Source organism: Dermacentor andersoni, chromosome 5 (assembly GCF_023375885.2).
Source record: "Dermacentor andersoni chromosome 5, qqDerAnde1_hic_scaffold, whole genome shotgun sequence".
NCBI classification, from domain to species: Eukaryota; Metazoa; Arthropoda; class Arachnida; order Ixodida; family Ixodidae; genus Dermacentor; species Dermacentor andersoni.
The window spans coordinates 10,671,428-10,696,979 of NC_092818.1; the positions used below are offsets into that span (position 1 = coordinate 10,671,428).

A 25,552-nucleotide genomic window follows, 5' to 3' on the forward strand; every position below is an offset into this window, starting at 1 on the left:
AGTGAGAAAAAAATCTTTTGTGTTGGTGTATATGCACTCTTCATTCATGAATAACAATAATAAAAAAGGAAATAAACTTATCAGAATTAAAAATTGTATGCATATTTATGCAGATAGTTCAAGGCTTTGAAAATCCGCACACGAGAATATTTCGCAAGCCTCAAATGTTCCTGCTCTTACACTAATATCTAATATGTACATCCATAGCGTAATCGAACTGTGTAGGTGCACGCACTCAAGAAAACTGTTTGGTTGTGTGCCCGTCAAAAAAAGCAACACGTGTGACAAACTTCCGCTAATCTTCATCTTATCGCCAGCTAGCTAGGGCAATTAGTTTTCGCCAGTCTTAAAAAAAAGAAAAGAAACGGAAACACATGCGGCATCCTTCCTATGCGCACCCCTGTGAGCACTAAACGAGCGAGAAACAAGTGGTCGCCCTTTGAGCGATTAGGAACGAGATAACCATCAGTTTCACAAGCGCAAAATCTGAAACCGCCCGTGAAACAAAATCCAAACAGCCACCTGCCTATGCGCGCGCCATTGTGCGAGTTGTAGTATATGGACGCGCAAACCATGCAACAAAAACCGAGAGGTAGGCGTACGAAAAAAATTTCCTGTGTCCCTACATAGTGGCAGCACATGACAGAAAAGAAACAGTTAGGAAATTGGCATCCTTTTTAAACGTACAGACGGTGCCATAAATATACGGCATCGACCATTTTCGGACTTGTTCACGGCGCCGTATATTTACGTCATTGACCATCAAAGGGTTAAATGGCCCCTCACCAGGCCACATAGTAAACTTTGGTTATATGCTGGAAGTTGTTATGTGTCCTCTAGGGAGCGTTCTGCCGTAAAAAAATTTTCAAATCGGCATATTAATAGCTGAGATAAAAATATTTCAGTGCCGTGAACCCATGATTTCAGGAGGCAAGGGCCACTGCCACGAGAGACACTCTTTCCACTTGCCTGTCTAGCCTCCGCAAGTGAAATTCCTCGCCTGCGTTCTCCAATACTGGAGCTCTAGGATCGCATGACGTGTACATCACAGGCCTCGCCTTCATTATTTTTTTTTTCTCCTCACTTTCTTGTGGCGTGGCACACTTCTGCTGACGGCATCACGCGCGAGCTATTGTGATGTCTGGTTCCACGCAGCGCATGATTTTGCGCGCTGTGCATGAGGACACTTCACTAGACGTATAAGTTTGTGCTACATGAATACTGAGGCAGACACAAGTAGATCACATAGCATGATCCCGCACTGGAACACAGTAGAAAATGAGATAGTTTCGGTGTCTGCGCAGGCGACTGCATGACGTGGGAACGAGCAGACTAAACGGAAGTACACCTCTCTTACTACGTTGTGAAGTAAAACAAAAACATGCAGACATTCAGTTTATGTGTTTTATCATTTCCCTAAGCTTTAATTAATTTACAGTCGAACCCGGCTATATCGAACTCGCAAAAGAACACCTATCAGTTCAACATAGAGCATAATTTGATAATCCTGCTAAATGATTGGATGTCATAAAAGCACATACCATTTCTAAAATCACTTTATTGATGAAACTAGCTTAGTTTCGCATGAAATAGTCCTGCATTTTCTTCTGCTTGAGCAATTTCGCTGCCTGCGACGCACGCACTTCTCCACATTGTCTAGGAGTCTGAGCAGCTGAGGCTGCAACCTTCCGCATTTGCGCAGAAGCACCAGACTAGTGCGGGCGCACCAATAACTTCGGAGGATGTGGGCAAAGGACCGTCGTTGCTTTCCTCATTGTGCCCACTTTCACTTGCGCTCGGTACGATGTTGGCAATGTAGTCTTCGTTTTCGGGCTCTCTCAGGGTCGTGACACCATCATTTGCACTCACAAACTCGTCCACCATTGATTCGTCAACAGCTTCCGGAAATTCTGACAGCTCGCTCCAAACTTCGGCAACACCGGCAATGGCTTCGTTGCATTCATCAGAATTTACAGTCATCACCGAGCACGCGGAAGCCGGCACGGCTGAAGCAATTTTAGATGAACCACTCGTACCCGGCCACATGTACACGTCGGGTGCCACGGGCACCGAGTCGCGAGTTTGGCCGCTTTAACCCTAATCTCCCCCTTATTCTTCAAGATCGTGCTGAGAGTGCTCCTCGGAACCTTGCACGCTGCGGGGACTGGCTGCCGGGCTGCGGGGACGTGGCTGCCGGTCACAGCGACTTCTAACCGCTTTCGACCCGATTTATGATTTCGAGCTTCACGACGAAAAACGAATTCTGCCGCTTCATCACGGCAACACTGCGGGAGAAGGCCCACAAGGTGCAAACACAATGAACCAGAAAAACAGCGAGACAACTTGCACCTTTGCCATCTTGCACGATGAGGGCACATATCGGGATTGGCTCTCTGAGCAAGCACGGCGGGTGGGCTAGGATCATGTTTTGCAGGGGGGGGTGTCAACAACTCGTCCGAGGCAGCGGATCACAACAGGGAGAGCGGTTGGATGGAGCCACGCCGCCGGGTTTAACCACTCTTGAGAGGGAAAGCCAACTTCTGTCGGCACTTTTCCGCCACTTGATGTTAGATATATCAGGAGTTGCTGCTATTTTTATTCGATCTAAGCGTAACTTTTGCTATATATACTCATTGTAACTATACTGTGTCCAGAAATTGTTCGATATATAGAATAATTCGATGTCAACGGGTTCGATATATTCAGGTTCGACTGTATACAAGCAACATATGACACAAATAACAGATGTTGCCTCGCAAAGTACGGCGTGTTCATTTGTACGACAGCTTCAGGTAGGTAACTTGTTGAGCTGTCCAGAAGAACAACATGGCTCGTTCTTCCCATCATGTACATCTCTGGAACGAGTTCTCGTCTGACAATTACCGTATTACAATCGGTGTCTCGTAATACACGAACACTTCTTCCCAGCAGCCGGCCTTCAACCACTGGCATACCGTCAATGAGGAAAGTTACAGCAGTCCCAGGGTTCTTGTCGTCGCTGTCACTTGATCGGCGAGTCTTCTTTCCTGGCCGCTTTGATTCTTTCACTGGACGAGTCCGCACTGGTTGAGATTCGGTGAGTGCACACGCAGAACTTGGTTTGTTGTCCCCGTACCGAGTTCGGCAATTTTCAGCTGTATGTCCCGTTCTGTCGCACCACTCACACTTCAGCATATGCTTAGGTGGGGCACGGCAGTCAGGAGCCAAATGTCCGAACCGGTGACAGAGGGTGCGCATAAGTTGCAGTTTCCTGGGAGCTTCAATGTTTTTCCTACCAGAATCCTTTGTGTTATTGGGACCCTTTCCTAGTTTTGTCCAGTTCTGCGCTTCGAGAAAGCGATCCGTCAAGCTAGCAAGTTCGTCAAGGGATTTACACTCTCACTCCTTCAAAAAAATTACTAGCTTTGGTTCACAACAACGCAGAAACTGTTCAGAGATCATGTGATCTCATAGACCTTTATATGTTTTAGGCACGTTAGCCATCTCAATCCAATGATCAAAATAGGCTGAAATCCTTGCTGCTAACTGTCTTCCAGTTTCACCCTCTACTGCTCGTGCTTTCCGAAACTTCTCTTGGTAGCCTTGAGCCGTGATTTGAAACCGCTGTAGCAAAGCTTTCTTTACCTTCGGGTAATCTAATGAATCGGCAGCAGTCATCCGACCGATCACAGTTAACGCTTCACCAGTTGGACACATGCTCACAGCAAGAGCCCATTTTTCTTGTGGCTAGTCCTGCCCGGTTGCTACGCACTCAAATCGCTGTAAATACGCGTGTAAGTCATTGCGTTTCTCGTCGAACAAAGGAAGTAACTTCTGTGGATTGAGGGATGGCGAGGAGGTGCTGGGCGCAGTCAAAATTTCAGAAGCTGCTGCCGGCACATTCCAAGCTCCTTCCTGAAGCTGCAGCTTTATCTGGAGAATCTTGCGCTGCCTCTCGTCAGCTTCCTTGATTGCCTCTCGCTCCGCAGCTCTCTCATCCCTTTGTTTTGCCTGTTCGGCTTCAATCCATCTGCGAAGTTCTGCACCTGACAATCCTAGTTGGGGTCCTATGGCCGCGAGTTTCTCTAAATCCATGGCGCCGTCTACTAATGTGTGTCTGCGCTCAAGCGAAACTGCCCTCTTTCGCTGTATTTACGAGTGAATCCTGGCAGGCTCGCCAGTTTGTGATGTTATTGGGGCCGGATCACTCCAGAAAAAGGGAGAAGCAGCACACCGAAGCAAAAACACACATCAGACTTGTATTGACGCACACAACACAGATAACGGCACACACACGTGACAGTTCCCCAAAATGCCTCATAGATGACATGCACTATATCTATGGATCGGTAGATTATAATTGGCCTACAGTTCTGGCGGAAGCGTGTGTCACTGTGTCGGAGACCTCGTGGAACTGATGTCGGCCAGCGGGGTCGGACAGCAGTGTCGGACAGCCGTGTCAGACGGCCGGGTTGGACAGCCGGGTCGGACCGCCTCACGGGGCTCAGGTGGCCCTGCGCAACAGTCGATAGACGGGAGCGTCCGCGTGCCTGGTTTCCCTCCGGCGGGTATGCGCTCGGGAGCCCACGGCCGCAGTCACCGGGTCGCGTCCACAGCTGGCGGGGCAGCACTGTGGCCGCTCACCCGAACGCTCGATCGCTCCGGTTCAGGACCGCCAGCCCTCCTGGACCAGTTGCCCAGCAGAAGAGTGGGGCGAGGTAACCTGCTAGCGAGTGATAGCTTTGACTTGGGTGCGGCGTAGCGGCGCGGGCGGCGATAGCTCCTATGGGCCAGACGCCCAGCAAGGAAGCTGCTTTCCGTCGAACGCCGAACCTCGCGCACTGCTCACGCCACGGGCCACGCTCTCTCGCGCCACGCTTTTTGAGGCGGCACTGCCGACGCTCCCAAATTGGTGTTGATGATGATGATGGCTCTCTTGCAGGTATTTGCAAAGAGTTGCTGTCCTCTTCACCACCGCACAGCGCACTGCCTTATCTTTATACTTTCTACTCCCGCGTACCATATATTATCACAATGATTTCCTACACAAAATGGTGCAGGGTTGGCCGCATCCGAGGACCCCTCATGGACTCCAGCCAGCTGGACCAACCTGAGACCCCTCCAAGGCCTGTGCTGCCTCGCCCGGGTATGTCTTCAGACATTGGGCACTTGTTTGCGTGTGTGTTTAGTTTGTCTCAGCATTGTTACGTGGCTGTGCCACAAAGGGCACAGCACAGACCATTGTTAAATTGTTCTTGCGGGCCTGAAGAGGCACACAGATGCCCTGAAGTGCAGGCAGTACATCATCATCATGCTGCTCATAATTACGAGCTGACTTGAATTGGAGTCTGTTTACTTCAGCCAGATCTACGCTCCTATACATCTAAATATAGCTCCAGATATATAGTCTAACCTCAATATAATGAACTCAAATATAACAGATTATTGCATGTAAGGATGCAAATTTTAAATATTTCTCACAGATATCAGCGTAAAATATACATAATCCCAAGTTCGATGAAAACTCGTCAGGCGAGAGGGATACATTGTCTAAATAAAACAGGCACGTGCCTAAGGTTTGAAAGGAAATAAAACTTATTCGTAATTTATTTTTATACATCAGGCGCATGCCTGTTTTATTTCCACAACATAGACATAACCTTATAATGAACACAGGACGTAATGAAGGCATCTTTGTGTCACATGTCACTTCATTATAATGAAGTTTGACTGTATCTGTGCCTGTCTAAGTTTATCACATAGATCAAGTCATATCAGAGGAGAAGCTGCCTCTCATCGTCATCAGCCGGCTCATGTCAGCTGCATGACAAAGGCCTGTCCCAATGATCTTCAGTTAAATATGTCTTGCACGAGCCAACAGATTCCTGCAAGTTTCCTAATGTCATCACACTGCCTGCCACACTTGACTGCCTTACCTTGGCACCCATTCTGTTCCAGGCCACCATCTTTACATGACCTGGCCAACTTCACATCTTGCAGTGCCAGTAGAGTGTGGATGTAGAGTGGTGGTGCACCCAAAATGGCATGCACTTGACTAACTAGCAGTGTCACGTGCCACCAGATTTCGGCCCAGTTGGCATGAAATTATTGGTAAATCTTTGTTGTCAGCTAAAAAGGGTTTGTTGTATACCTTTATAGAAATGTTTTACTTGTTCAGTGTGGTGGCTAGGCTCCGTTGTGCCACATTACAGTGATATGTGACACAGCAGAGCACAGCCACAATACTCAAAACATGAAAAGAATGTTTTAAGTGCATGGATGTTTACGGTAATTTGAGGGAAATTACAATGACTTTGTGACATCTGTTTGTAATTCGTCTTTATAATGATGTTTGACTGTGCAACAAAGATGTGACAGTTGTGTCACAGGAACTCTGAGACACATAAGATTAAAGTATCTGTACCTTGTCTTCGGCAGTACGCTAGATCTGGACGGCCTTGAAGGCCCAGCATGGCTTCCACTTCAGTAGTGCAGAGCTTGGGCGGCTTCAGCAGTAACCTCTTACCAAAAGAATGGGAAATTGTCCTCATCATCGGTGTCCTCTATCTGTCCTCATCATCGGTGGCTCCAATAAACACTCTTACCCTCAGAGAAGATGATACAATTTCAGACCACCAACTGCTGCCCTAGAATAGTGAAATGTCCAGTGTGTGCAACCTAATCACAAAGGCTCAACGCAGCTGGCTTGGAACTCGGTTCACTTAATTATCAGCACCCATCAGCCCTTTGCCGCAGTCTCACCTAGTGTCCACCAGCATAGCCTTTTCTAAACATCTTCTAGCTTCTTTGTCCTCGTGGTGGCTCACGTAATCTTATTTAATTAATTAATTTATTTATTTAAAATACTCTCAATGCCTGGTGGCATTACAGAGAGCAGTGGGGAATCATTATACAATGTTAGATATAGCACTCTGAAAGGATGGATGAACTGGATTGCTGGTGACCGAGGTGGTGAGGTGGTTTCATTCGGATGCTGTCTTGGGCAGAAATGAATTGAAGAAAAGGTTTGTGCGGCAACTCGGTACTTGTATCTTGACGTTGTGGCTGATTCACAATGAAATATAAGGGGGTGATATAAAAAGGTCATTTTTTAATTCTCGCTTAGTACAGTACATTCTATGAAAGAGTTATAACTGGGCGAGTTTCCTTCTTGATGATAGGTCTGGCAGATGAAGGCTAGTTTTGATGGCGGTTACACTGGCACTGCGGGAATAATTGCATACAATGAAACATGCAGAGCGGCTCTGAATGGCTTCAAGTAAGTATGTTAGCTGTGCTGTAGAGGGATCCAAAATTGATGAAGCATACTCTAGTTTAGACGTTACTAATGTTTTATAAAATGTAAGTTTTAGGAAAGAGGACGTGCGAGAAAAATTGCGACATAAAAAACCTAGTGTTCGATTGGCAGAGTTTGTCACGTATTCAATGTGAGTTTGCCATGACAGATTGTTAGTAATGTGAACACCTAAATATTTATAGGAAGTTACAGAGGACAGAATAGAGTTGTTAATTTTGTATGAGGATCTAGAAACAGCACTACCGTGAGAACGATTCATAATTTTACATTTGTTGACATTTAATTTCATTAACCACTGGTTACACTACGAAGAAATGGTGCTAAGGTCAAATTGAAATAAAAAGGAATCATCTGGGTTAGTTATTTCACTATAAATAATACAGTCATCAGCATAAAGATGGACGTTAGATGTCAATTTCTCCGGCAGATCATTAATGTAAATAAGAAATAAAAGAGGCCCAAGGACTGAGCCTTGTGGCACACCAGAAGTTACAAAACTGGTTGGTGAAATGGCATTGTTAGCAAATACGAACTGAGTTCGTTTGTCGAGAAAGCATTCAATCCACTTAATTAAATAGGGGTCAATGTTAAGTCTGCTTAACTTCAAAAGAAGGATATGTTGGCATACTGTGTCAAAGGCTTTTTCAAAGTCTAAAAAGGTACAATCAATGCAAAAACCTCAGTCTAGAGATGAGAACAGGTCATTAGTAAACATAATTAGTTGTGTCTCACATGAAACATTTTTTCAGAAACCATGCTGATATTTACTAAAAAAGTTATGTTCAAGGAAAAGCACGAGATTAGAGAACATGATGTGTTCCAGAAGCTTCCTGGGAATGCTGGTTAACGAGATGGGTCTGTAGTTGATAGCGCATGAAGGGCTACCTTGTTTTGGAATAGGCACCACCTTCCCTGCCTTCCAGTCATTTGGCAGCACACCGCATTCTAAGGACTGCTTGAAAAGTTTAGATAAAATGATAAGTGAGTTACAGTGCATTTCAAAAACTGAGCAGTCATTTCATCAGGGCCGGGTGCAGATACCTTTAGATGAGTTTTGTTATTTCAACCCAGTCGATGATTGTAGGATCCATCGTGGGAAACAAGGGGCTATTAAATACGAGTGATGAAAAAAACAGATCATCAGAAAACGAACATGTAAATATGTTATGCAGAGCAACACAGCACATATAAGATGGTATGACATTCCTCGTTTCATCAAATAGTTCGATATATTGTTTTGGTTTACCGCTAACCACTTCCCAAAATTTACGTGGTTTATTTTGAAGCAGCGAAGGAAGAGTGCTTGAAAAGAAATTGCGCTTGTAAGTTCATGCTTGTAATCAGAGACGCAATTTGGATAAGCTGCCCAGCGCTCGGCTTTATCAATTGAACTGCTTTTCTGTAAATTCTTTTTTTCTTGTTTCGTAGACAGCTGAGCAGTGGAGTGAACCCGTGCACCAAATTTTCCTTTACTTATTTGGTGCATTGTTATGATTCACTGTTCATGAATATAGGTGCTTTATTACTAGACCCGAACGGATCGCAAGGGCCATCGGCCTCAGATCCCACGGCGACCGATCTAGGCATATACTGTTTCTCAGTGATTGCCAGCTTGCCTGGCCTGCTCGTTCGCTACCATCGGCGTCGATAAGCGACAGAAGTGGTCCGAGTTCATGCTTGCCACTGGACGCTTAGAATGGACCCTGTTGAAGAGCAACCAAATTTGCTCTTCATTTCGAGCGTGCCTGGTATAAACAAAACTCGCCGAGCTTAGAGCAGTCCGATGATCTTCCACCAAGACTACGCACCCCCAAGCCTGATGCTGTGCGGACAAATCAAATTCCTGACTCAGGAGCCATTGAACATAATGCGTTTTGTATCTGCGTAAACCGTACCAGCTTATTGCATATGTATCGGTTAACACATAGTGTTTCCACTTTTCGTCGTGCAATCACGGCAGAATGCCGTCCCCATTGGGCAGCCCGTCAGAACAACGAGCCTCAGAGATCGGAACAATGGCCTCCAAGCACCCTGTGAATTTGAGCATGATGTCACATCAACATCAACATCATTTTGGCATTGTGCAAGCCAAGGTTACTAGACTAAGCTCAGTTTTCAAACTACTGTGACTGCGTGGACCCACCTCCAATCCTCGCATCTCATGGCGCTGCTGTCACTTTTTGCTTGGCCAGCACAGTGCAGACGGGGCGGTGCTTTTTGTGACACCTTTGTGCGTATTCAATGCTGCATGCAATTTGCAGGGTTTATGGCCCGTATCATCCAATTTCATTTGTTGACGTGAGTGCATATTCATGCTCTGCTCCTGCAGCGAGAACCTGCATTCAATGTGCAGATCTGCTCGCAGGCGAGCAAAGCTCACGTAGGTTTTAAAATTGCACTTGTGAATGTGGTGCTCTGATGAAAGGAATAGTGCTAGCTTCATTTTTTTTTCCATCTCGAAATGAAGTACTGAGAGTGTGTATTTACAGGGTGTCCCAGCTAACTTTAGTCAGAGTTTAAAAATGTACAAAGGCTCGTTTGTCGATGCTTGGAGATACTCAGATTATAATTCTTTTCATTCCACCCACCGTATTTACTCGAATCTAGGCCGATCCCGATTCTAAGCCGACCCCCTAAAGTCTGAAACCAACAACAAAAAAATATATTACTTCGAATGTAGGCCGAACAAAAAAAGCGAGGACAGCATTCACAAAATGCAAACAGCAATTATTGAATATGAATGTGCCGAGCTCATTCAACGTCGTCATTGCTGCTAGACTCGTCGCTGTGTTCCTTGTCACTGTCACCTTCAAACAGTGCACTATCTTCGGTAGTCAAGCGTATTAGATATGCTGCACTTTTTAAAGGCGCGCACGATCAAAGTACCTGGGATGTCGTCCCACGCTGCAGCTACCCAGCCCGCCAGCTGCGATAGCGATGCACGTTTGATGTGGCCCGTTGCCGTTAGCATGCGGTCTTCGTCAGTCAACCAGTCCGTGTAATATTTCTGCAGACAATCCTTGAAAGGTTTGTTGATGCAGACATCAAGTGGCTGCAACTGGCCCATCATGCTGCCCGGTATAACAGTGAGGTCCATGTTCGCTTGGGCGAGCGCAGCCTTCACGTTGTCGGTCAAGTGCCCACGGTAAGAGTCGACTGCTTCTCGTAGCCCGCAGAGCGCACCTTCACCTCCTTGGCACCCTTAACATTCACGGTGTACGCCACTGGCATATCAAAATACACAGCTGTCTGGTCGGCGTAGCCTATTTGCCCAAGGTTGTAGCCTGCCGCTTCTCTCTTTCGCAGCATGTAGTGCTTAAAAGCTATCAGCTTTTCTTCGAAATCGCTTGGCAGCTTCTGGGTAATTGAAGAGCGACGTCGGAGGCTGAAGCCAAAGCGCTTCATGAATTTCTGAAGCCAGCCCTGGCTGGCTTTGAAATCCTTTGGCGTTAGGCCTTGCTCCCTCGAAAGTTCCCTTGCTTTTGCTTGGAGCACTTCTGTTGTCACTTGAAGGGCAGCTGCTCTCTGCGTCCAAACAAAGTCGGCCAAAACTGTCTCCACTTCGTGGTGGCGGCCTTTCTTTGGTGCACTAAATGCCATCCTCGTTGCAGCGCACGGAAGAAGCTGCTGTCGTTGTCCCCTTTAACAACAGATGTTTTTCTCGTCGTCGAAGTCCCACCCAGCTTGAAGGTTCGACGATGCCTCTGTGGCTATCACAACTTTTCGCTTGAAAGCGGCACTGTAGTGGCATCTCCTACTTGGTGCCATTGCGATAACACCATGCTACACACCAATATGGCCGACACGACACAGGTCAAAATGGCGACCTCACTTGTGTCCGGTTGGCTACTGGTATGACTAGTAGCGGCTGCGATACTGACTTTTCTAGATGGCGCTAGCTATGCACCATATTTAGCAGTTTCAATGAAAAACTGGCATGTTTTTGAAATCCTCGAATCTAAGTCAGCCCTAGAGTTTGGAAGGTGATTATTTGAAAAAAACTATCGGCCTAGACTCGAATAAATATGGTACTTGCACACTGCCAGTCATACCTTTTCGCCCTCTCTCGATCTGGTGCTTTCTTTCTGTATACAGGTGGGAAGATGGTAGAGATGTATGATGGATGCTGACTTAGGTCACTCTTGCAGTTGCCACTGAAATGGGTGCTGCAAATTCGCATGCTTTTTGATAGCTCCCATGGAGTGCCATCAGCACTGTGAGCACAGAAAGAACACATGCATTAGGCACCTATAAGCATGGCACTATACTAACGAGAAAGACCCTCTTCCCATCTTCAGCAACGTGGCCTAGCTTATAGCTCTTTATACCCTCTCAGCCTTAGGTCCAGGCAAATCACAAATTAAGATGTTTTTGGCAAACTGTACAGGCCTATAATATATGGTGATTCAGAGATGCTTGTAACGTGTGCTGCCTATTTCTTGTCACATAACATCACTGCATGGCACGAAGAGGACTGCATTATTATAAAGCTAACGCAGTAATGTGGAAAGTTGGGTGAGTTGGTGATTAATAATCATACCGGGTTGGTGAAGCAGCGCACTGACCAGTACAAAGCGAGTGTTACAAGCACAGCGAGGGTCATGTATTCGTGTGTGTGTCTGCCTTGTCCTGGTCAGGCCGCTGCTTCACCAGAACACTAAAGCGCCATAACACTTCCCAGAGTACACAATATCCTAGAGCACAACAGCCAAACACACATCTGCTCAAAATTAACAATTTGAGTACTACATAGGCGCATATTGCCTTATATCATGCTGCAGTAAATATTTAATGTATATCACACCTTATTCAATGCAGATGTTGGAGTCATTGCAACTAATTGCATTAGTCAGCAAGGTATCTTTTCACTGCTCACGAAAAATGGCTCGTACAGACTTCTCTGCAAAATGAACTGAGACCACGTTAACCAAGGATTAACTTGGGAGCAGCAGCACGAGTGGAAGCGTTAGCGATACATGCCTCACCAAAGCAAATCAAGTTCCTCGTCGGTCTAGCAGCTAAAGTAAGCTTACACCGATGGCCAGCTACTACAGGAAACGAAGATTTTTGGCAGGAAGAGTGAATCAAGAGGAATGTGCAAGGTGGTAATTACCTTAAAGCATGCTTCGATATTGTGAACTTCGAAAGCAGGGCCAAACAACAAACATAATGCGCACGTCTCGAGCGGCTGCTTTCCGATCTGCCGCTTACCGACGCATGCGACGACCACGGCTTGCTTAAATACGGACTGATATCACACAAAAGTAGTGCGCGGCCCCTTTCGTTGCATGCACAACTCGTAATTTAAGTTGCAGCATTTGGAAAAGGGAAATAATTATCTTGAGCTCAACCATGCCGATCGCGAGGGAAGGCACAGTGCAATCAAATAAATTCGGGGGTTTTAAGGGCCAAAACTATGCCAAAACCATGAAATTATTATGAGCCACGCTTTAATGGGGAGTCTTGGGAATAATTTTAACCTCCGGGGGTTCTTTAACGTGCACAAAAATCAAAGCACACGGTAACAAGGGGGTTATTGCATTTTGCCCTTATCGAAATGCAGCCGCCGTGCCTGGGAATCGAGCTCGTGTCATCAAACTTAGCGGTGCAACTCGCATGCATTTACCGCTAACATACGGCGGATGTCACCACAATTCAACCATGCGACATGACCAAACAAATGGCCGTGTGCTAAAAACAGGCATATCACTATTCTGTTTTCACAAAGCGGCCATGGTATTGCATGCGAATGCGAAAGTATCAGACTTACTTGACTCAGTGCACTGCAGTTATCCATGCTTGTCGTCTGTCCTTCTCGTACCACTTCCCTGGAAATCTGTAGAGCTTCACGGGCGGCGTTCAACCTTTCGGGTTTTCGAGGCTGCTGTGGCAATCAACAACACAGCAGTATTACATGCCACCTTTCCTGGCTGATGAGGTCGCACTCGCCAACGCGAAACTAACGTGCACGGGCGCTCCCGCCGTACAGAACACGGGCGCGTGCTAGCACAGCGACGACGTTCGAAACTTCCACCAGTCCGCTAGGGTAGCATTCGGCGCTGGTGCCGCGCAGGCAAACTTTAGGTTGCCTCGTCTATAATGAACGTCTTTCAGCCCTGCCAATCGGTTATCAGTTTCGTGCCCCTTTACCCTCTCCCTGCTGTCACGCCCTACCTACGAGTGTCAGCCTGTGGCTTCCAAGATCGCCCTCCCGCCCGTCCTCGCAACTTCGCTCCCCTCTCCTCGCTCTTTCTTGCAACTCCCTTGCTTTCTTGGTGCACGCACTACGGCACCGGCTAAAGTTCAGAAGTTTTGTTTTTCGGCCGTTACTGCGAAGCAAGCCTCTCCACACTAGTCTCCGTGCTTCCTCGCTTCTGCGCTTCGTGCAACCTAAAGAAACAGGAGTTGGCAACCAAGGCACTCGGACCGCATGGGATTGTTACTCCGCCAGTCAATAACAGAAACAAATAAAATTGTCATGTGACCACTTCAAAATGGCGTTGTACTTGATACCTTCGTAGCATCTGCTGTTCTTGAAGAAATTTTTTATTGGCGGAAGCGATAGGGTGTGCAAGAGACACGGAAAAAGTGTATGAAGCCTGAGCTTCTCACTCTTCAAAAGTCGGCATCACAGTTCATTTCACTGCTTACTCCGTTTTACTCATGAAACTTCATTGCCAACTGAAGGGAAGCTTGACAATAAATTGTTGCAGCGAAGTGTGCATTTTATTTTAGTTCAATAAAGAATTAGGCTTTCACCGTTCCACTATAATAGATGAGTGAAAACGTACAAAGTTACGTGCTTATAATTTTATTTTTGTGGCTACCGCCTTGTTTAAATAATAGGGAAAGTTTGAAGTACAAACTATTTGCAGCCTCGCGGAGGAACAGTGGCTGGCGGTAACGAGGGCATTGGGTGGGGCTTCACTGCAGACTTGAGTTGTATCCGACCAGTGCCTCCTCCATTTTTCTGTGCCTGGGAAAAGGAGCAGAGAACAAAGGGAACTGGCCGTCGGCTCTAGTATGGCTTTTCACCGCCATGTGCCGCCGCCAGAGTAGGATCATTGTCGCGCATGGAAATGCAGGGCGCGACTGTATTCGCAGCTGTTAAATGGTTGCGCGGCTGACTGTATTCGCATTGTTTCAAGTACAATCAAAGCTTTTGTAAATACGAACTCTGAAGCACTTGTCGCTCTGGGCAACCAGCCCATTTTAGAGGCATGTGTTGTTCACGGCTATTGCTGTTCGATGTGCTCGTGCGGCGTCTGCTGTGCCGATATGAGAGCGCACACCAGTTGAAATCCAATGTGTAAAAATTGTTCTGTCACCATGATGTTCGCTTATCTGAAAGTCAATTTTTGGAAGCAGTGCTTGCCACCATATAATGAGAAAGCGTGCGCTCAAATAGTCCCGGTGCGTGCTAACATCTACTCGTGTTGCAGACTGCATGTAGGCTGGGAGTTTATGTGCTAAATGGCACGTAATGTCGTTAGACTGCCTTTAAAGCAAAATGTGATGCCGCGTTCCCTTCATAAAGTTTTTCAGAATTACATTTGTTGCCACCATAAGGAAGTCACAGTTGGTGCCAGAAAATGAGGAGCTGTCCCGTGTCATTTAGGAACTCAAAGCAGTTAAATCATGATGGTGCAAAAACAAACAAAAACAGTGCGTTCTGCCATGCACTTCCTGCAACACATGAAGCTCTGCGGAGCCTGAATGCAGACATTACTCCGCAAATAGAGAGGTTCATGTTTTCAAAATTGATGACTTGCGTGTCATGGCTTACATTGATTGGGCCATTTCAATGGTGGAAATAAAAGCATTTATTGCAGAGGCAAACTACCACATGTGATTGATGTGTATGCCACTCTCACAGTTTCGTATACTTTCGCGAAAGGGACTTTCTTACAAAATGTTTAACTGCATCGTGCCTATCAGTAACATTGAAGGCGTAGTTGCAGAGGAGCATGCTCAGGAAACGAACCAATATGAGGTTCATGAGCTTAAGCCTGTGCTCGTTGCTGTCATTGCTCTTACAGTTTAGCAACTTTGAAGCACAAAGAGCTGGGACGGCATACTACACTAAGGTAATCAGTTCAGTGGCTTCTGCAAGGTCTGGTCCTCCTGCAAGGCACGGTCAGCGAAATCTCTTAAAGAGTCCAGGACAAAGAGAAGTTGGTCCAACAGGTGGAGCAGCCCACCTTGATCTTGGCTCTGAGTGAACTGAAAGAGCAGCTGTTTGCTCACCGGCTTCGTACACGAAGTAACACAGTTCTTGCAGTCAATATGCTTGCCTACAACCCTTGCAATGTAGCCCCCCACATAGGCGGTAGCTGAAATCTGTAGCGATAACAGCTGCTGTGGCAAAATTGTGGTATTAAGTCTCTGCAATGCCAGTCTTGCTCTCGAGAGCTGCAGCACTGCTTGCATAGTCGATGTCAGGGGAGGCATTGGAGCTGAAGCACAAGCTGGTTGTGCAGAGGAAAGTGTATCAAACAGTATGTGTCCCGACATTGCACCACATTCTTTGTGGGCAATATTAACCCTTTCGCTGTCGGACCTTTCTGGCCGTGACGCACCCCCAGTGTCGGCTTGGTTTCAGGGAACGAGCATAGCAGGGAATGAACATAGCAATTTATTTTTTATTATGATTGGTATACAAATAACATAGTCAATGCAATATGCACATTTCAGTGTTCTGCAGCTGTTCTTAGTAAACATCATCATCGTCATCAGCCTGACTATAAAATCCGTTCAACATCCGAATCTGACGATGCGGAACCCTCTTCCTCGCATGCGACTCTGTCCGAATCCGAATCCGAACTCGGCTCGTATTCTGAATCGGAATTCAGCCACCGCTCCAATGAGCAGACGAAGGTCTCGCACGCTGAGCCATGCGAAAGTAACCGTGCGCAGGGAGGATGCGCTTTCAGTCGCCCACACAACGGAGAGAAATTGGACGTTGCGTGATCAAGAAGACAGAGGGAGATGGAAAAAGGCTAAACAAAGTTCGAAGGGCTTTACGTTTACTGCTGCAAGTCAGAAGCGAGGTTGCGGCGAGAGAGCGAAAGCAGCAATCGAGTCACCCTTTTTGGAGAGGCAACGGCACGTGCACCTGAACTTGACGCGCCGTAGCAGGCACACCAACAGAAGAAAAATAAAAACCTTCAAACCAGCGGAGATGGCAGAACAACCCTTGAACCCATAACCACATGCGCGCAACGCATGATCCAGCGAACGCGGAGCCACCGCGCCACTCAGCAAAGAGAAAGTGGGGAGTGGCAGTCGCACCGTACTCTTCAATACATGGACTAACACAGGTTGGGGCGTATATACGAACTTGTAGAAAGAGTCAACAGATGGCGTGGCCAATCCAGGAGCGCCAGCTTTGGGCTCAGGCGCGAAATTTTGAACGCACGATAGAGAACGTACCGGTACGTCAGTGACACTGTGGGGGGGAAGCGCGATGACGTACCGGCACGTCCGTGGCACCGAAAGGGTTAAAGGCTGCATTGGACACAGCAATCCTGGTCTTCAGTAGCTTTTCGAGACCTGACAGTGCAGCCCGAATGTGCAACATGTTGTTGCACCCAGATGATATTCGCAAACTTCCAAAGAGCGATTCAATTGGATCGCTGTTGAATTTTCGAGTGGGCACAAAAGAAAACTTCTGTCAACAGATATCTGACTCATGCCACTGTCGAATAGGGGGTTAACAGAATTGCTTCATACGGTTCGGCTGTGAGGAATTGACGGGCATGTCCAGATTTTTTCTTTAATGCCTCTAAGTGCATAGGGAAAGTGACCTCAAGCCATTCAAGCCGCTGATAAACATTGTCGTCGAATTCACGGCCATCCTAAAAATTGTGGCGCATGTGCTGCGTCGTGTTGCTGACATCGTGAAGCATGAACCACCAATAAACGTTCTTCATGAACGTAATTGTGGGGCCACCGGCTGCTAATCACAGTGCACAAGTGTGTCCAGCCTGATCCTTGAGATGTTCCAAGGCAGCGGTTGCACTTGCAGACATGAGCTGGATGGCTCTTGCCGCGTTAATCTTTTCTATGTTACTTGGATAAACGTACTTCCTGCTTAAAAAGCAAACAGGCTTTACAGACAAGCCTTTCTGCAGTTCGTAGTATGTGTAAAGCAGAAATTTCACCTTTCGGGCCAAAGTCACGCGATAGAAACTGACCTCACGTTCTTCAGTGTGTGGCATAAATCAAAGCTAATGAAAATAATCCTGCTGTGGTCACAGGGGTATTCAATCCAGTAGGTAGGTAAGTAGGCCATTTCCAAGCAGTTTCATGCAATTCACTTTATGATTGCCTGTGATGAGGCGAACAATCCTAAACCCACAAGCTTCCACTTTTTGCATGATGAAAATCAGCAACTTGTGGAGTTGGGGGACAGTTAGCCCTTTGTAAAATAGTAGGCAACTGGAATTCGAAACTTTGTTGTCAGTCCACTGATGACAAAGCACAGGAGCGAATTGGCTAAGACAAGGTCACCGTTTTGCTCTTCCAGTCCAATGTCTCACGATCCACCCGGGTTCGTGAACAAGGGAGGGCTCAAGGCACCCTCCGTTAGACGGACACTCCGCAGCGGGACACTCCGCAGCGTGATGGTGATGAACGATGACTGACCGCCGAGCAGCTGTGCTCGCCGGTGTTTATTGGTATGGTGACGAATGTTGCCTAACTGAGCCTGGCAGGCCACCGAGCCTTGTGGGCCAACTAAGATTATGCCTGAGGGGGCGTCACATGCTTGTTACACCCCCTTACCCCCAGTTTGTTTGTCAACAACAAACGTCCAAGTTCAAAGTGCGAGGCTCTGGCTCCGCCTGGGCACCGGTGTTGACCGGCCAGGGGTGGCAACGCCGGGTGCTGCCTGAGCCAGCCTCGCTCCATCCGGACGGTCTGTAGTGGTCAGTCTTGTGAGGGCTCGACATCGGTCCAATGGGCACCACACCACTGACAACACTTGCCGCCTCCGAGGTGGGTGGTGCCCCGCTGGAAGCGACTGGTGTTGCCGCTAGTCCTCCTGCGGGCTGGAACTCTGATGTGGCAGTTGAGGGTGCTAGCCAAGCCCCGAGGTGAGGCCTAACATGGTCAGCGTGTCTGTGCTACGTGGCCCCGTCTGGCATGCGGACAAGCAGCGATGAGGCGCTGGCAGGAGACACCACCTGTCTGGCTGACCAGGGTGGGCCAGGACGGAACTTACTGGCGAAAACTGGAGCTCCCGACTCCGCGAAAGGCCCGGGACGGCACCCTTGGTCAGCAGCCAGCTTCTGCTTCAGCTGCTTCAGGAGCACTGTGGATCGGAGGTCCGGATGCAAGACGTCCAAGGGTGTCTTGACCATCCGACCCAGCAGGAGCTCACAGGGAACACGACCAGTGACATAGTGGGGCATGGTCCGGTACTGAAACAGTATCCGGGCAATCTGTGTCTGGAAATCCTCAATCTGGCTCTTCTTGAGCTTGTCCTTGATGGTTTGCACCACCCGCTTGGCTGCATCATTCGAAGCAGGGTGGTACGGCGGAACCATCATCCAGCGGATTATGTCCTTCGTCAGCCAGGCCAGGTACTCTGCGCTGGCGAAAGCAAGACCATTGTCAGACACGATGACGTCCGGCAACCCCTGGGCGGCGAAGACCTGTCGTAGTGCCGCGATGGTTGCACCTGCTGATGGATCGGTGACAGGTGGAACCTCCACCCACGTTGAAAAGGCGTCCACCACCACCAGGAAGTAATGGCCCTCGAAAAGTCCCCCAAAATCCACATGTAGGCGGGACCAGGGTTTCTGTAGGAACGGCCAGGGGGTGATTTCCACATGATGTGAGGCCTGCTGATGCTCCTGGCAGATTTGGCAGCTCTGCACCATGTGAGCAATGTCCTGGTCCAGGCCAGGCCACCAAACATGGGGCCGGGCCACCATGTTGGTCTTTTCCACGCCAGGATGACCTGCGTGCAGCAACTGCAGGACCGTGGACCGGAGACTTTGTGGGATCACAACCCTGGAACCCCACAGTAGGCAGCCCTGCTGCAAGCTCAGCTCAGCGGCCTTGTGGCTATAGGCCTGCTGAACCAATTCCTCCCCACGGCACACCGCTTTGACCACCTGAGACAGGACTGGGTCCCGGCTGGTCGCTTGTGATACCGCACATCTGGAGAGCACCTCTGGGTACGCGTGCTCCAGCATGAACACTTCAACAGGTTCTGGAACAGCATCAGGCACCTCTGGCAGGGGCAGGTGGCTCAGGGAATCAGCAGGTCTCAGGTCCTTTCCCAGACGGTAAACCAGCTGGTAACTGTAAGCTGCCAGCCTGAAGGCTCAGTGTACCACTCGAGGTGATGCCTGCACAGGAACTGCCTTGTCAAGCCCCAGCAGCCCCAACAGTGGCTTGTGGTCCGTGACCGCCTAGAACTTCCGGCCCACAGATACTGGTGGAAGCGTTTGACACTGAACATGAAGGCCAGGCATTCCTTGCCCAGCTGGCTGTAATGTTGCTCTGCAGCATGGAGCCAACGAGAAGCAAATGACACAGGGTGTTGCTGGCCATCTTTGTCCCGGTGTGCCAGGACGGCTCCCACGGCGTACGGCGACGCATCTACAGTCAGGATAACAGGCTTAGCAGGATCGAAATGTACCAGCACTGGAGCCTTGGCGATTAGCTCCTTGCTGCGCTGGAAGGCCAGGTCCTGCTCCTTCTTCTATCTTGAAGCAGAAGATGGAGCGGCTGTAGATGCTCCGACAGGTTTGGCAGGAAACTCCTGTAGAAGTTGAAAATGCACTTTTCCAGCTTGAGCTTGAGGCCGGCTTCCTGCAGTCGTGCCAAGACGTGCAGGTTTTGCAGGTGGTCCCCGTCGTCGCTGCCAGTAACCAGGATGCCATCCAAGTACACCGCCACGTGCCTCATGCCCCTGAAGAGGTTGTCCATCTTCCTCTGAAATATGGCTGAGGCTGAGGCCACGCCAAATGGTAAGCGTGTGTACTGGAAGAGCCCCAAAGTTGTCGATATTATGACATACTTCCGAGAGGCATCCTGGAGCACCAGCTGCTGGTAAGCATCTCTGAGGTCGAGCTTGGTAAATTTCTGTCCACCGGACACCGGCAGCGGGTACTTCTCGACGGTAGCAACGGGGTTGATGGTAACCTTGAAATCCCCGCAGATCCTGACACTGCCGTCTTGCTTGAGGACTGGTATGATGGGAGTGGCCTATTCAGACAACTTGACAGGCACCAGGATATCCTCTCGCTCCAACATTTGCAGCTCCTGGATGACCCCATCCTTCAGGGCGAATGGCAATGGGCGAGGCTTGAAAAAACGTGGCCGGGCTCCCTCAGGTACATAGATGCCAGCCGTCATGCCGGCGAATGTGCCCACCCCTGGCTGGAACAGGGACTTGAACTCGGTGAGGAGGCTGGGGACGTCTTTCACAACATGCAGGCTGGCTTCCAGGTACTTTGGCAGACGAACGTCCAGTGCATGAATCCAGTTTCGGCCCAGCAGCGTCGGCGACAACCCCTTGGTTAAGTAAAGGGGAAGAGTTGCCTCCTTGTCGCCAAAGTGAACGCTGACCTGTGCCTGACCCTGGACCTGGGAGAGCTGCCCGGAGTAGCTGCGCAGCATCACGCCTGAAGCTTCGATGGACACGCCGGGGAAGGTACACTTGAACCGTTTCCTGGCCATGACAGACCTGCTGGCCCTTGTGCCGAGCTCCATGGAAATGGGGTGCCCGCAGATTTCGATGGTCAGCATGTACGGTGGCACAGACAACGGTACAAAGCCTGTGTGTCACATGTCGAAAATCGGCGGGTCCTCGGCCACGACATGGAACCTGGCCACAGAAGAACTCGGGCCTGCTGCACGCCCCCGCCACGTACACTTGTGACGGCTACCCTGACCGTGGGCTTGTGTGGTACCTTGGCTTGAACCAGGCTGCTCCTGCTGTCCATTGTTCGTCTTCTCCCTTCGGCATACCCGTGCCAGGTGCCGAGTTTTCCTGCACATAAAGCATTGTGTTATAGATAACTGGCACTGTGAGGGGGAGTGCGCACCACCACAGCGACCGCAGGTACTGCCCTTTGTCGCCAACTTGTTGACCGCCGCTTCCACTGACGGTGAGCCAGTCGCATGGGCAATCTCGCCGGAGTCTTTGGCGGCAGCTTCCATTACCAGTGCTGCCTTCGTGGCGTCGTCCAGCGAGGGGTCGGGAAGCTCCAGGAGTCGCGTCTGCATGGCGGTGTTGTTGATGCCGCAGACGAAACGGTGCCGGAGCAATGAGTCCAGTTGGTCCCCGAAAACGCAGGCACTCGCTAACCCTCGCAGCGCAGCAATGAACTGCTCGAGGGTCTTTCCTTTCCGGCGGTTCCAGTTGTTGAAGCGGAAACAGCCCATTAGTGTGGACGGTGCTGGGTTGAAATGCGAGTGCAGTATGGCGAGCAGCCCACCCAGCGTCTTAACATGTGGCGTGGCTGGCTTGACTGAAGATGACTGAAGAGGCTTGACTGAAGACTGAAGATGTGGGTCCCGCAGCTGGCCAGGAAAATGTCCCGCTGTTTGGCCTAGGGTGTGTCGTTTGCCCGGAAGAACATGGACTTGTTCCTCTTAAATTGGCCAGGCGGACCCATCTCCCTCAAACGGCTCGAGCCTTCCGTACAGCAGCGTGGCGGCAGCAACAGGGGGCGGTGTTTCGCTGCTCTCGGCGGCGTGGGACGATTCGTGGGTACTCGTCGCCAGTGTCACGATTCGCCCGGGTTCGTGAACAAGGGATTCGCCCGGGTTCGTGAACGAGGCACCTTCCGTTAGACGGACGCTCCGCAGCATGGTGGTGATGAACGATCACTGACTGCCGAGCAGTTGTGCTTGCCGGTGTTTATTGGTGTGGTGACCAATGTTGCCTAACTGAGCCTGGCAGGCCACCAAGCCTGGCTGGCTAAGATTATGCCTGAGGGGGCGTCACATGCTTGTTACAATGTCCACTTTCCCAACAAAGCAGTCACATTGCTTGTTGTATTGCAGCTCCTGCTTTACCCTCATCTCGTCAACGATGAGCGAGCAGACCTTTGATTGCGGTTTGTCAAAGTTTTCGGCTTCACATATCAGCCGAGCTTCCACCAGTTTACCGAAGCCGATCTCACCACTTGTAGTTCCAATATAGTTGGTTAGGGCCTTTGGGTTTGGAAGCTTCAAAAGCATCTCCCCTCGAATATGTTCGCAGGCTTTCGTTGATGAATGCCTCTATACCACACAACGTTGAGTGGTTTTTTCAGACCAGGTAGTTCTTTTTTTCTTGTAATTGGTAATTTGGTCCTCGAGAAACGGCTGAAGCCTCTTTCTCTGCCGCTGTTTCTCTAATGTAGGAAATGTCTGCAGTCAAAGAATCCACCTGCAGTTTCTTGAGCTTCTCTTTGTACTCGTCAATAGCCTGCAGTATCTGGCTCCTCAGATCTTTCTTCTCTCTTCCATTTGGCCTTTTCGGCAGTGAGCAAAGCAGAGGCCAAATTGCTGTCAACCTTCTGTCGCATGGGGCAGCCTGGTCAGCCTTGTGCACGTATTCATTCTGGCACTGTACAGCATGATTGTCTCTTGTTTCGCAGGTAGCGCTTGTAGTGTCCATCGGCTCCGATTCCTCAGATTCAGGACCTGATGTTGCCAGCGTTGCACATGGCGGCGTTTGCGAGGCAGTGTGGCTACTGGTGCAATCATTCGTTGACTGCTCGTTCGCAGCACGGTCACGTTGAGTGATACTTGCCATGCTTCGTTTAATTGTTGCCTTCAGCTGCAAACGTGAAGGGTAGTCTGCGAAGACTGACGGTACTGCACCCTTCTTGAGCCGCCATTTTTTTTCCTTCCATGAAGTCTTCTGTTCTGAAATGGCAGCTGCATACTCTAGTGTAGTTTGAAGCTGTGTTAGGCAACCAATTACCCCGCCTAATTACTGCAGGCCACCTCTCTCGTAAACCAGCGGCCGCTGGTATTTTGTGGAACGACAGCCTGACAATCGTTTTCTTTCCGTTTAATTTGTACAATGGTATGCAACAGTAAGACTTACTGAGGCATGCAGAAGACATGCTTGCAAAATCCTTAAAAAAGAACAGTACGAAGTCAAAGCTTCGCACTGTCAGCGCGGCCGGACAGACTGCCTGTGGAATACGTACCTGCAAAAGCCTGAGAAAAACAGGAATGCAATCAAACGCGGATGCAAACACAAATTCGTGAGCTTCGTACTGCGCATGGAGCTTTCTGTATTCTCACACAGCACCACTGCATGGCAGCTGCGAGCGGCAGCGACACGCGCGCCCGACGACCTGGGGAGAGCGTTCGCCCAGGCACTGATCTGACTATAGTAGAGCCCGAGGATGGCAGACGGGAATGCCGTGCCTACAGCAGTCACAAAATAAAAAGTGCTGAACAAGGCAACGAAGCGAGCAATTTTGAAGGAAGTGTCTCAAGGTACTAAAAACTGTGAGTTGATGAAGAAGTACAACGTGTCTAAATCAACCATCTCAACGATTCGAAAGAACAAGGGAAAGATCGCTGGCTCTGCCGTCGACTTGACGAACAGAAAGTGCCTGCAGAAGGCCATCTAGTTCCAGTTCTAGCAAGCGCTGGCCTATTGGCCATGCCTGGTTATTCTGGCCACCAATAGACGACGCCACAAGCGGACGTGCTTCTCCTTCCTGCCACTTGCTGGCACTCTAAGCAGCCTCCACGGAGCATGGGCCATGCGCTCGCGTGTACCCTTTCATAAAGGACCACCTCGTACCTGCGTGCTACAGGCACAATACTAAGGCGTTGATGACGCTCAATTTATTCGCAGAGTGGCTGGGCGAGTTTGACCACGACATGCAGAGGCAAGGAAGGCGCGTGCTGCTTGTGCTCAACCTTGCTCAGCGCACAACGTGTGAATTTCTCTGACAGCAGTTACTCTACTTTTCCTGCTGCCCAATACCACTTCAAGCGTAGCCGCTTGATTTGGGCATAATATGCGCATTTAAGGCATCGTGTAGGCGCTGAATTCTGGAGCGCTTGCTCATCACTGTTGAACGCCCGGCCTCCATTTGCCGCTTCGAGTTTCACTGTATTCAGCCATTGTGATGGCGAAAGCGGCCTGGGCAGAGGTGACGGCCACTTGCGTTCAGAACTGTTTCCGCAAGGCCAGCTTCATAGACACAGTGCCTGAAGCCGAGCCTGATGCTTCCGAAGATGATAGGTCCGGCAGTGATTTGTGGCAGCGCGTCGTCTACTCCAACATGGGGGGCTACGACACTGGTTGGGATTACTTTATTTCTGCTGATGAAGATGCTGGTATTGTAGAACCGTGCATGGACAAGGGCATCGTTTGTGAAGTGCGGGTGGAGAGCGATGTGGAGGAAACGGATGATGATGAAACTTCGGAGCCAGCAGCCATAAGCGTGCCTGTAGCAATGGGCTACGTAGAGAGCCTCAGGCAACTTGTCTATGCCAAAGGCCTCGGTGAAGAGCACGCTTCTGCATTAAATAAACAGGAGACCGCCCTCATCGGATCTCCACTGCAAAACCAGATGAGCATGATGTACTTCTTTGCAAAGAAATAAATCTTGTGTTTTAATTAGCCTTTTTTTTTTGAGCTGTCCACTTTTTACAAACTTCAGGGTATACCAAACCGTGTAACGCTCATCAGATTCGTTATAAGCGGGCTCGACTGTAGATAGATACGCTCGACACCGCTGAAGTGGGCAAATAATGCTATTTGCATTGAAGTAAAGCATAAAGTTCAAAAGAAATCGTACATACAGCAAGTACAAAGATCATCATCATCCGCCTATTTTACGTCCACTGCAGGACGAAGGCCTTTCTCTGCGGTCTCCAATCACCCCCTGGCCTGCACCAACCGATTCCAACTTGCGCCTGTGAATTTCCTGATTTCATCACCCCACCTAGTTTTCTGCCGTCCTTGACTGCGCTTCCTTTATCTTGGCACCTATTCTGTAACTCTAATGGTCCACCAGTTATCTATCCTACGCATTACATTGCCTGCCCAGATCCATTTTTTTCTTTTACTGTCAATTAGAATATCAGCTATCCCCATTTTCTTCCTGATCCACACCACTCTCTTCCCGTCTCTTAACCTTATACCTAACAGTCTTCATTCTATATCGCTCTTTGCACGGTCCTCAAATTGTTTTCGAGCTTCTTTGTCAGTCTCCAAGTTTGTGTCTCATATGTTAGCACTGGTAGAATCCATTGGCTGTATGCCTTCCTTTT

General features: G+C 49.0%; 1 protein-coding gene across 2 annotated transcripts in view; it reads left to right on the plus strand.

Moving 5' to 3' along the window:
• Positions 1–25,552, plus strand: part of pyd (zonula occludens-like protein polychaetoid) — a 298,483-nt gene that overhangs the window by 116,605 nt on the left and 156,326 nt on the right. For both annotated transcript variants that reach the window (XM_055070109.2, XM_050177563.2), the window contains exon 8: positions 5,040–5,125. In XM_055070109.2, coding sequence (XP_054926084.1) covers positions 5,040–5,125 — 86 coding nt within the window. The remainder of the gene's footprint in view (positions 1–5,039; positions 5,126–25,552) is intronic.